The sequence below is a fragment of the Chenopodium album genome, chromosome 5, assembly GCF_948465745.1.
Source record: "Chenopodium album chromosome 5, dcCheAlbu1.1, whole genome shotgun sequence".
Classification (NCBI taxonomy): Eukaryota; Viridiplantae; Streptophyta; class Magnoliopsida; order Caryophyllales; family Amaranthaceae; genus Chenopodium; species Chenopodium album.
In genome coordinates, this window is record NC_137838.1 from 12,979,290 (window position 1) to 12,991,293 (window position 12,004).

Here is a 12,004-nt window from a genome sequence, read left to right on the forward strand (position 1 = left end):
AATTCAGCATATGCCATCGAGCTTTATAGAAATTCACCAAATGCCATTAATGACTAACGACAAATCTTGACACGTGTCATAATAGGAATGATTAATTTTAATTATCTATTTTAATTAATAATAATAATTTTTTTTTCTTCATTTTCGTGGCAAAAATTACTCGGGTATAATTTTTGGGGTCATTTTGGCCCTTTATGGACACAAATTAAGCCCATAATGACAAAAAAAATAAATGAAAATGCTCCGTTTTATGTGTTAAAAAATATTTCGATTAGCGTGTCGTTATATTTTAACCATCAAAATTGATCGGATAAGGTTTTGGGGGTCATTTTGACCTTTTATGGGTACAAATTAAGCTCAGAATTGACAAAAAAAAAGTAAATGCTCCGTTCTGTGTGTTGAAAAATATTTTGATTAGCGTGTCATTATTTTTTAACCATAAAAATTGATCGGATAAGGTTTTGGGGGTCATTTTGATCCTTTATAGTAAATTAAGCTTGGAATTGACTAAAAAATTAACATATATGTCCCTTTTTGTATGTCGATATCGTATTTTTTTCGGAAAAAAAAATGTAAACCGGGGTATTTATGTTTTTTAGCCAATTTCGAGTTTAATTTGTACCCATAAAGGCTCAAAATGACCCCCAAAGCCTTACCCGAATAATATTCGTCACGAAAATAAAAAAAAGTATTATTTTTATTCATTAGAAAAAAAGTATTAGAAAAAAATTATTATTTTTATTCATGGAAAAAAAGTATTATTTGTACCCATGTGATGGAGGTCCGTACGGAGACATGGATAGAACCGATGCCGGAGCCACCAGAGTTAGTGGTATATCTCCAAATTCCTGTTGAAGTTAATCGACTTATTCGATTGATTCAAGAAGCTTATTTAAGTAATCCCAATTATTCAATTGATAACATGAATACAACTCTTCCTATCTTAGCCGCAAATTATGTTGCAATCTCCTGTATGATTTGGAACGTTCAAGGTGCAGGAAGTAGAGAATTTATTTATGCTCTTAAAGAAATTATTAGAGTGAATAAACCGAATGTAGTAGCTTTCGTGGAAACTCATATGGGAGGGGCGCAAGCGGATAAAATAGCTAATGTTATTGGGTACAGCGGGCTCTGGCACTTCAAAAGGCTCGAGATCTAATTAAACTTGAGTCTAAATTAAGGATTGAATTGGATGAAGTACTTGCACAAGAGGAATTGTTGTGGTATCAAAAATCTAGGGTGGAGTGGATAAAAGATGGTGATCGTAATACCACGTTCTTTCACTTAAGTACTATAGCCCGTAGATGGCGGAATAAAATCTCTGCTATCAAAGAGAGCACTGAGGGTCGATGGTTAACAGAGAAAGAGGAGGTTCAAAACAATATTGTGAATTACTTTAAGACCTTGGTCGACAGTGATGATGAGCAACCTCAAGTTGAACTCCCCCGTGACATATTTCCAGAATTTACTACGTATGATTGGAATAATTTAACAAGGCCATTCATCAAGTGTGAAATTGATAGGGTGATAAAAGAAATGGGTGCGCTCAAAGCTCCGGGGCCAGACGAATTTCAAGTTTTATTTTATCAGAAAAACTGGGATCTTGTTGCAAAAAATGTGTACACCCTAGTCTTTGATGTGCTCAATGGAAAAGGAATGCCGCAACATTTGAATGATACATTCTTGGTTCTCATCCCCAAAGTTGATAATCCGGAGGTAGCTTCTCAATTTCGCCCTATTAGCTTATGTAATGTTGCTTATAAAATCATTACGAAAGCTATTGTTAATCGAATTAAACCTATGATGCCACACCTTACTTCGAGCAAACAAACTAGTTTCGTGCCAGGGAGACAAATTACTAATAATATTGTTATAGTCCAAGAAGTAATTCATACTATGAAGAATAAACAAGGTGTTACCAGGTTTATGGCTATAAAAATTGATTTTGAGAAAGCATACGATCGATTGAGATGGGATTTTATTCGGGATACTCTGATGGAAATTAGGTTCCCTATTTTGCTTGTGGATGTGATCATGGAATGTATAACAACATCTTCTATGCGTGTGTTATGGAACGGAGAGCCAACCCAAGCCTTCTCTCCTAAGCGTGGAATTAGACAAGGAGACCCCTTATCTCCCTATATTTTTGTACTTTGTATGGAGCGGTTAAATCAGATAATTGAAGAATCAATTATTCTTAATTGCTGGAAACCAATAAGGGCTAGTCGCAATGGACCACAACTATCGAACCTAGCTTTTGCCGATGATATCATTTTATTTGCTGAGGCCAAATTGGATCAAGCAAAATGGGTGAAACAATGCTTAGATCATTTTTGTGCAGCTTCAGGGCAGAAGGTGAGTTGCTCAAAATCAAGGATTTATTTCTCGGGAAATACTAGTGAGGGGCAGCGTCATGATATCACTGAATTCTTGGGGATTGAGCAAACTGATGATTTAGGCACATACTTGGGTATGCCTACTTTAACTAGCCGTGTTACTAGAGATACATTTGGATACCTTTGTGAGAAAATTGATCGAAGGTTGTCGGGATGGAAATCTAAGTATATCTCCTTGGCAGGGAGAATTACTTTAGCCAAGTCAACTATCACAACTATGGCCTCCTATGCAATGCAAACCGCAAGAATTCCAAGAACAATTTGCGATGATATTGACAAACGTACAAGGAGATTTATCTGGGGAGGGGATGAAGAAAGGAGAAAAATTCATCTCATCTCATGGGAAAAGTTGCAAAAGCCAAGAAATTTAGGGGGATTGGGAATTCGATCATCAAGGGAAACTAACTCGGCTTTCCTAACAAAGCTTGGGTGGAGGGTTCTTACCGAGCCAAATGCTCTATGGGCTTGCGTTCTTAGAAGCAAATATTGTAAGGGAAGATGCGATGTTGATATGTTTGAGCCAAAAGCAAATATGTCAAATGTATGGAGGGGAATTACGGAAAATGCTAAAATAATTGCAAAGGGAACTCGTGTGGCTGTTAGTGATGGAAGAAAAACTCTGTTCTGGGATCATAAGTGGGCTTGCTCGAAGACTTTAAGGGAGCTGACAACTGGTATTATCCCCTTAGACATTGAAGGGGCTACAGTTGCGGAGATGTGGGATGAAAATCTAGGTTGGAAGTGGGCTATTTTTGCTGATTTGTTGCCTTAAGATATAATACGTGAAATCGAGTCTCATAACCTGATTGAGAATCCGGAGCAAGGGGATCTGGTATACTGGCAAACTGGTCCTAAGGGCAAGTTCTCAATCAAGTCAGCTCTGCAAATAATTAGAAATGATAATGTAGAGCAGGATGATGGCTCCTGGGAGCTGGTTTGGAGACTAAAAGTTCAGCAACGAATTCGAGTATTCCTTTGGTTGGTTCTTCATGACAGAGTGATGACAAATGCAAATTGATTTAAGAGATCTTTAACAAATGACCCATGCTGCAAGTTGTGTGCAAATATTGAGGAGTGCACTCTTCATACATTAAGAGACTGTAAAGCGGCTAGGGAAGTATGGAGACAAGTAGGAGGGCCTGCAAATGCGTTTGACTTTCGAAGTGGCAATTTACAACAATGGCTAATTCGAAATATCAAGGTACAATATAGAAATAACTTATCTCCTAAGATTTGGCCTACTTATTTTGCTATTGTTATATGGTGGATTTGGAGGTGGAGGTGTGCGGTTGCATTTGGGAAAAGCCACGAAATCCCAGTAGATGTTAAGCAATTCCTATTGGAACGCTTTGAGGAAGTGTGGAGAGTTATGGGAGATAGTGCAACAGATAATTCCCAAGTGGTTGCAAGGAGGGAAGCCTTCATCAAATGGACTGCACCACCAGTTGGGTGGATGACTTTAAATTCAGATGGCGCAGCTAAGGGTTCACCAGGCCCAGATGGTGGAGGAGGCATTATAAGGGACTGCTCTGGAAGACTCAAGTATGCCTACTCTTTGAAGTTGGGAAATTGCAGCGCTTTCAAAGCAGAAGTGTTGGCAGCAGAATATGGGCTTGAATTGGCTTGAAATATGGGGGTTACCAAATTAATTTTGCAAATGGATAATTTGGCAGTAGTGCAAATCCTCTCAAATGATGATGATAACTATAATGGTGAATGCATCCATGATGTAAATCATTGCAAGAAGCTAATCAAGCTGCAAAATTGGGAAATTCAAGTGAAACATATTTATCGAGAAGCAAATCAAGCGGCGGATTGGTTAGCCAATCAAGGAGTAAACCAGAACAACAAATTTCAGTTGATTCAAGTCCCCACCTTAGCTCTAGGGCGTATTTTGCATAATGATGTAGTAGGTGTGGCTATGCCACGTTTTATCCCCCCGTAGTTGTTTATTTATTGTTTTCCCGGGGCCTTGCCCCTCGTTTGCACCAAAAAAAAAAAAAAATTAAAATAAATAATTATTGTGCATTAATTTTAAAAAGTAATGGCATTTGGTGAAATAATTTTCCAAAGTAATGGAATTTGGTGAAATAAGAATTGCATTAACGGAAAACTAACATCCATATGCTATTAGTGGCACGAGGTGTCATTGTATTGTTTGTCAGTGACATTTGGTGAATTTTAAAAACTTTGATGGCATTTGGTGAATTTTGTAAGTACTCAGTGACATTCGGTGAAATAGCCGTAAAGCTTTTTATATAAAAAAAGTGGCACAAAAAGTTATTTTATAGCACCTAGGTTGTGCCGACGGTCCTTTGACTGGATTTTGACCATTGGCCTACCTTTTTCCAGCAAAAAAAAAAAATTATGTGTGTTGTACATGACATCTAAATTTTTTTTTCCCATTTTATCCACTTTTACCCACTTTTCCCATTACCTTGTTCGATTTGTCTTCAATTTTATTTCGAAACACTAAAATCGGAGTTTAATAATTTGTCTTCAAGTTTAATGTGAAACACTAGAATCGGAGTCAATTGCCGGAATCCGGTCAAAAGACCCTCACCACAACCTAAGTGAGATAAAAGGACCTATTGTGCTACCTTTTTATTAAAAAAAAACCTTTACAACAAAAGACATACTTAAAAAGGACATTTCTCAAAAAGTTTCCTAAAATGTACTCAGAAACTTTTGTAAACTAGGAATTAATAACAAGTGTAGCATTGTGCTCTAATATTTTTGTACTACACTTCCCATGAATTAAATTTATCGCAGAAATTAATTTTCGTACATAGTTCTTGTGTTATTTTTCAAATTAATCTTCTGTAGAGTTTGAATCGATCCTCTAAAGTCAATGAACAGCATAATCTACTGATGTACTTTCTAATTGATGAATAATGCTCTTCTAATGATGTAAAATTTGAACAACACGTTGCTGGAATTTCCAATAGTGTCTTATGTAATAGATGTATGAATGTATGATACTTAGATCAAGGATAATTTGTTTCAAAACTGAGTGACTTGGTTCACTTCCAATTGCCGCTAAACATAAGTGTAATTTTTCTTTCAATTAGCTTAGGTTGTAAGTTGCTCTTTATTTATGAAGTTCTCTTTGTCAAAAACAAAACAAAAAAAGAGTGCAATTTGCATTATAATGTTTGTGTTTCTCTCTTTCTCAAATTTTCTCTATTAATTGTATTTCTATTTTTTTTTTCTCCCTTCTTATGCTTATCTTCTTAATTTTTTCAATTCAGATTTAATGATGAGACGTACGGATAGCTATTATAACGATCATTATATCATGGAATGGAGGGGACACTATTATATGGTTGATTAACATGTGCTCAAATAACCATATTAGAAATTAAAAGTATTATAGATTCTGTACGGGACGTTGTTAGGGTTTGTCCACTAAAATATGTTACGCTATTAGTGATCCATTATTACGCATATCGGCTTACTCTCCATAACGACCCTAATCACGGCCACATGAAGAGCTACTTACGAACACATAGGCACTTGTTGCCTACAAAGTCAACTTGCCACCGATGTTTATAAGTGGCACCGGCTTGGTTGTTTTCCTATGAATACCCTAGCATAATCCTATATCCATTGTTAAGTTACGATTTCATTATCTCGCTCTCTCTCCTAAACTACAAAACTGTCCGTCTTCGTGTGAATATGATGGCATCACTACTACTCCTAGTATAAACACCTTAATCTTGTCTCTACATACTTTACACATATTTGTAACATTGAAATCTACGATTTGTATTTAGCTCCTTAAGCCAGCCTTGTTTATTGTAATATATAAAAAGAAAATTACATGTCACATATTTTAAATATGAAATAATAATTAGAAAAATGTTATACATAACCCTTAGGGCTACATATAAGCATTAAAAATACTCTTGAAAACTGTTTAAATTTAAGAAATCATGACAAATTCACACTAATTACACTGTTTTTGTCATGAATTCCTAATTTTATACAATTTCCAAGTGTGTTTTTAATACTTATATATATCCCTAAGGGCTATGTATAGCATTACTCTAATAATTATAGGAGAAAATATCAAATTCATTGGCAATTCCAAATTTAATTTGCGTAAGATTATAAAATTGTGATTAATAATCTCATTGAAATTTATGCTTAGGTAAAATCTATGGGACAACAATAATGAAGAAAAAAAACAAAATATTAGCAACTAATATGAGTTTGTGGACTTGCATTAATCTTAACGAAGCATCATTTCAATTTTTTCTAAGGTGAAACATCCCACTTTTGTCGATCACGATGGAGTATGATTGATAATAGCGCACATTCTACCTGGATCATCGTTATTAGTTGAATTTATAGATTCACAAATAAAAGGATTATTATTATTATTATTATTATTATCACCCTCCTTAGTAACTCTAATCCGATATTGGATTGTTCTTATCTTATCCTCAATCACCCATAGCAAGTCCCCTAAATCACTAGGGTTAACTTGGTTAAGAGAGGATTTTCCACTCAAGATTTCACTCACCATATTCGAGATTTGTTTCTCACGGTTCTTTCTTTGGAGCTTCAACAATCTTTCCTTTGCCTTGATCACGCTATCATTTAAGAAGGTGTATTGGTTAAACCCCCTTTGAGATGGATCAATTTCCGACTTACTATAATAGTCGGAGATAATCCTTTTTACCTCTTCCTCGGAAGAAGGCCACACTACCGGGGCTTGCTCCTCTTGCCCGTAGATGATAGCACAAGCATCAACTCCACATAAGACACTTAGTTCCCTAGTCTTTTTTACCAAGTTTTTCACTCTTTTTCGGTATGTCACTCTCCTAGAAGAGTCATTTTCTATGAAAGCTAGTTTCACCTTTTTCCTAACCATTTTGAGAATATAGGAATGAAGAGCTATAGGTTGGAGATGAGTGAAATTAATATGATGGATGAATAGATTGAAGTCTTAAGAGAGTATTTATAGATTTGATTATGCAATATTCTTTTGATTTTAACAAAATATTTGTACAATATTATATAATCATATCATTTGTGATCTATTTTGATTATGTATTATATGATCATTTGTGATCAATTTTGATAATGTATCTTAAGAGATATATGACATGATTATGTAATTACAATGAGATTGTAATAACACAAAATGCTTAGCTGGTGATTACATAATTTTGGATAAGTTATATGCTTATGAAATTCAATTTGTATTGTTTGGTAATTTAGGATATACAATGGATTAAAAAAAAAAATTATTAAGAAATAAGCTATTAAATATTTTTATTATAATTTTTATTTTTAGAGGAAATTCTCATCGCTGAACTCCAACTTTTTAATTTTCTAAGTGGTAAACGTTTTAAAATTTTATTATCAAAGGTAAACTTAAATTATTAATTACCATTGATAAGTGTTATTTTAATAAAAATCCTTAACTATAGGTAGATTTTTTTTAAAAATATAATTGAATTATTAAAAAAATATTTTTCAAAAAAAAAAAAAAAAAAAAAACAAAACCCCTCCCCAACCAAACCATCAGCCTCTCCCTATTGCAGGCGGCTAGGCCCCTTCCGGCGATGCCTGACCTCCCCCGCCATCGGCCGGCGACGCCTAAACTCCCCCGCCCTTGGCCGGCGACCTTTCCAATCCCCATTTTCGCTACCCACCCCACTAGTAGAATAAACGTGAAAGGCACCGGTTCAAACCCGGTTTAAGCCACCGGTTCGAACCGGTCACAATGTGGGGGGTGCCAATACCTCCCAATTTTGCCACCAGTTTAAAACCGGTGGTATAAGCTGGATTTGGCACCGGTTAATCGGAGCCAATAATAAAGCCCGCGCATTTTTTTTGGTGGCAGCCACTTTTGGCACCGGTATATATATATATATATATATATATATATATATATATATATATATATATATATATATATATATATATATATATATATATATATTCCCAAATGCAATACAATAAAAAAATGTTATATATACACACACACACACACACACACAAAGGATAGTAAGTAATTAATAATGGATAATAATATACTTAAAAAGTTAACAAAATATAAATTCACAGTAATAGTGACATTTACACGTTAAAGGTGATAAAAGACGCCAACATGTCATGAACTTCATTAAGTTCCTTGATTGTCAACGGACCATCCTTTTGTACCTTGCAAAACTTGAAATACAGAAAATTATGTTAGAATTAATTAATAGGTTAAACAATATGTCTTTTATCAAAAATGGCCTATATGACTTCTACTTTGCCCATTTTCTACATTTCTTATTAAATGAACTATTTATTTCTTATAACATGTCAATGCTGGCTATTATTAGGTGTCTAAGGCTTGAAATCACATCAATAAAGCATTTTATTAAGTTTTAAGACGCATTTTACTCAAAATGGCCCAAATATGGCCTATGTGACTTCTACGTTGCCCATTTCCTACATTTCTTATTAAATGAACTATTTCTTTCTCATAACATGTCAATATTACCTAGTGTTAGGTGTCTAAGGCTTAAAATTGAATCAAAAGAGCATTTTACCAAAAATTACCCTAATATAGCCTACATGCATGACTTCTGCTTTGCCCATTTCCTACATTTCTTATCAAATGAACTATTTCTTTCTCATATCATGTCAATATTATCTAGTTTTAGGTGTATAAGGTTAGAAATCACATCAAAAGAACAAGTTAACAAAAAATGGCTATAATATGGCCTATATGACTTCTATTTAGCCCATTTTCTACCTTTCTTATCAAATGAACTATTTTTTTCTCATAACATGTCAATGTTACATAGTTTTATGTGTTTAAGTCTTAAAATTGAATCAAAAGAACATTTTATTAAGGTTTAAGATGCATTTTACTCAAAATGGCCCAAATATGGCCTATATGACTTCTACTTTGCCCATTTCCTACATTTCTTATCAAATTGTTGAGTAATTAGGTTTTGATGGTTGTAAACTAATGATGAATATCTATCTAACGTGTTTATTAAGTTGTGCTTAGAAAGAACAAGTTATGCTTGGAATAGGATACAAGGAACCTGAGCAATGTCAAGTATATATATAAGGAACCAGAGCAAATATGATAAGCAATAGAGAAACAAGAACAATGATGAGTCTCATGATTGATAAGCATGATGATGGCTAAAGAACCATGAAGGTAACTATGTAAATAGGTGTTTGCATATGTTAGCTTCATGAGGTAAGTACACTATGCATACACGAGTTGTATATGTGTAGAAGTATTTTACATAAGCTTTAAGTTTAATTAGTTCTCTCACTTGAAGTTTTTTTATGACAAAACAAACTTCAATCTAATGTTTCTCTTAAGTGTTTATGTGAAGACAGGAAATGACTTAGGTGAATTCAATGGGTTGGAACATAGAAGACTTCAAGAGGAACAAGAGAGAATGAATGAACCTAAAGCAGGTTCTCCCATGAGAACTAAACCACGAAGGAACCTGAAGGTATTCTCTAACAAGATCTAGAAGGAACTTTTGGCAGGCTTTCCCACAAAATCCGGAGCATGTTCCCTAACAGGTACATGAAGAGTTCCATGTTCCCTAACAGATAAATGAAGAGTTCCCTAACAGGAACTTAGTTCTCTAACAAGAACTATCTAAGTTCCCTAACAGGAACTTGAGGACAGCAAGTTAAGGAGTTGACTTGGTCTGCGTTGAAGACAGCAAGTTCCAGTTAGGAACTTGTCCTGCGGTTCCAGAAGTGGAACGTTGCCCTAATATCTAGAATACATCAATACTACATGGTTCCAGATCAAGAGTTTCAAAGAAACATAATGAAGACGGAGAAATCGAAGTATATTGCTCTAGGATTCATGTAAGTATGTTGGACATAAAAGTCAGCCTGGAACAAGACTAAAGAACCAAGGTGAACTCATGATAGTCAATGAAATTAGAGTTACTGACTTGTCAGGAACTCTGACAACTCAAAGACTGTCAGAGTTCCAGAACCTAATCGAAAGTTAAGCCTATATGTCGTTAAAGGTCGGTTTAATGATTTAAATATTTACCTAATACGTGCATATCTTTTAGGGATCTGGTTTTACAGAATAAAAATATTTATTTTCTAATAAATCCCTTTTGGAAAAAGATAAGTTATTTTTGGAAAGTATTTTAAGCAAAAATAAGTTTAGAATAAAATCTGATTTTATTAAAAGTAGATCTTTGAAAAAGATAAACTAGTATATGTGGAAAATATAAGTTTGGAATAAAATCTGATTTTATGATATGTATATCTTTTGGAAAAAGATAAGTTCACATATTTGGAAAGTATAAATTTTAAATAAAATCTGAGTTTATAGCAAATATATCTTATTATTATTGACAGAATATATTCTTAACAAAAAGATATATTTTTGGAATACTTATTTTTGGTAAATATCTTTTAAATATATCTTTTGAGAAAACTTATCTTTTACGGAAAGAACGATTTGGGTGTACTATAAATATGCTCATATGTATTCATTCAAAGGCTTGGCTGACGAAGCTTAGTGGTCGTGCTTAATGGTTTCATCCTTCACCACGAAGCTAAATCAAACCTCCAGGTCAAAGTTCCAGTCAGGTTTGGTTTCAGTTTGTCCAGTAAGTTCCAGACAGATCTTAAGTGTCCTGTGTAGGGAATATTTCAAGAATTACCCCAAACTTGAACCCCACTGTGATCATACACTTAAGAATGGTGGCGCCCAAAGGGAAGGAAGCTAGAGCAAAAGAGTCGCCAACAAGTTTTAGGAACTTGTAAACCGTTCACAGGATGAAGGTTACACCCCTTAACAATCCCTGAGATCGTAAAATCCAATAGGTCTGGAACCATGACTGGAAGTTCAGGGATGAAGGTACAAATCTAATCTAAAAGAGAAAGAAGCTGCCCTAAAAATAGGCCTCTCCTTTATTCTTCTCGTATTCATGTGCGCTTCTGACTAACATACAATCATTAGGTTAACCTAAACTTGTTTATCTATGTTGGTTGAATATAATGCACAAACAAAACTATTATTGGTGATCACTTGAATTATAATCATATTAACCCTAAACAAGATTATTAATTATCTTATTAAGCGTGAATACAAGTACCAATTCCCTTTAAACATGCAAAAAAGGTGTGATCAAACAATAAAAATAATATAATATCAAGCAAGCAACATAATCATCATAAATAATAATCAAAATTATAATCATAACAATTATAAAAATAATCATAATAATAATTATAATCAATAATCATCATCATCATGTTAAAGAAAAATAATAGCAAGATCCTAGGCATGATACTCACAAGATTAATAACAAATCCTAGCATGTCACTAAACAATAAAAATCAAAGCTTTAACCCTAACACGATACTAACATGCTATTAAGAAAGAAAATAGGAAGCATTCTAAAAATCATAATTGATATTAGAAATTACCCTAAACATCATACTAAGAAAAGCATCCTAACATGATACTAGGAAATAAAATAACAACTTAAACATGATTTCTATATCATAATATCAATTAATCAAATAAAGCACTTACTTGGATGCCTCGTACCTCTTTCTAATAACAAAATACACACTGTAGGGAATATTTTCAA

At 34.0% G+C, this 12,004-nt stretch overlaps 1 protein-coding gene across 1 annotated transcript; it reads right to left on the reverse strand.

Moving 5' to 3' along the window:
• Positions 1–6,684: 6,684 nt before the first annotated feature.
• LOC145632614 (agamous-like MADS-box protein AGL80) lies at positions 6,685–7,275 on the reverse strand. The gene has a single exon (XM_081684967.1). It carries the CDS (start codon positions 7,273–7,275, stop codon positions 6,685–6,687), a length of 591 nt encoding a protein of 196 aa, XP_081541093.1.
• Between the last annotated feature and the right edge of the window lie 4,729 nt (positions 7,276–12,004).

Coding starts and splice junctions, on each gene's coding strand:
- LOC145632614 (XM_081684967.1), bottom strand. CDS start 7,275: ATGGTTAGGAAAAAGGTGAAACTAGCTTTCATAGAAAATGACTCTTCT.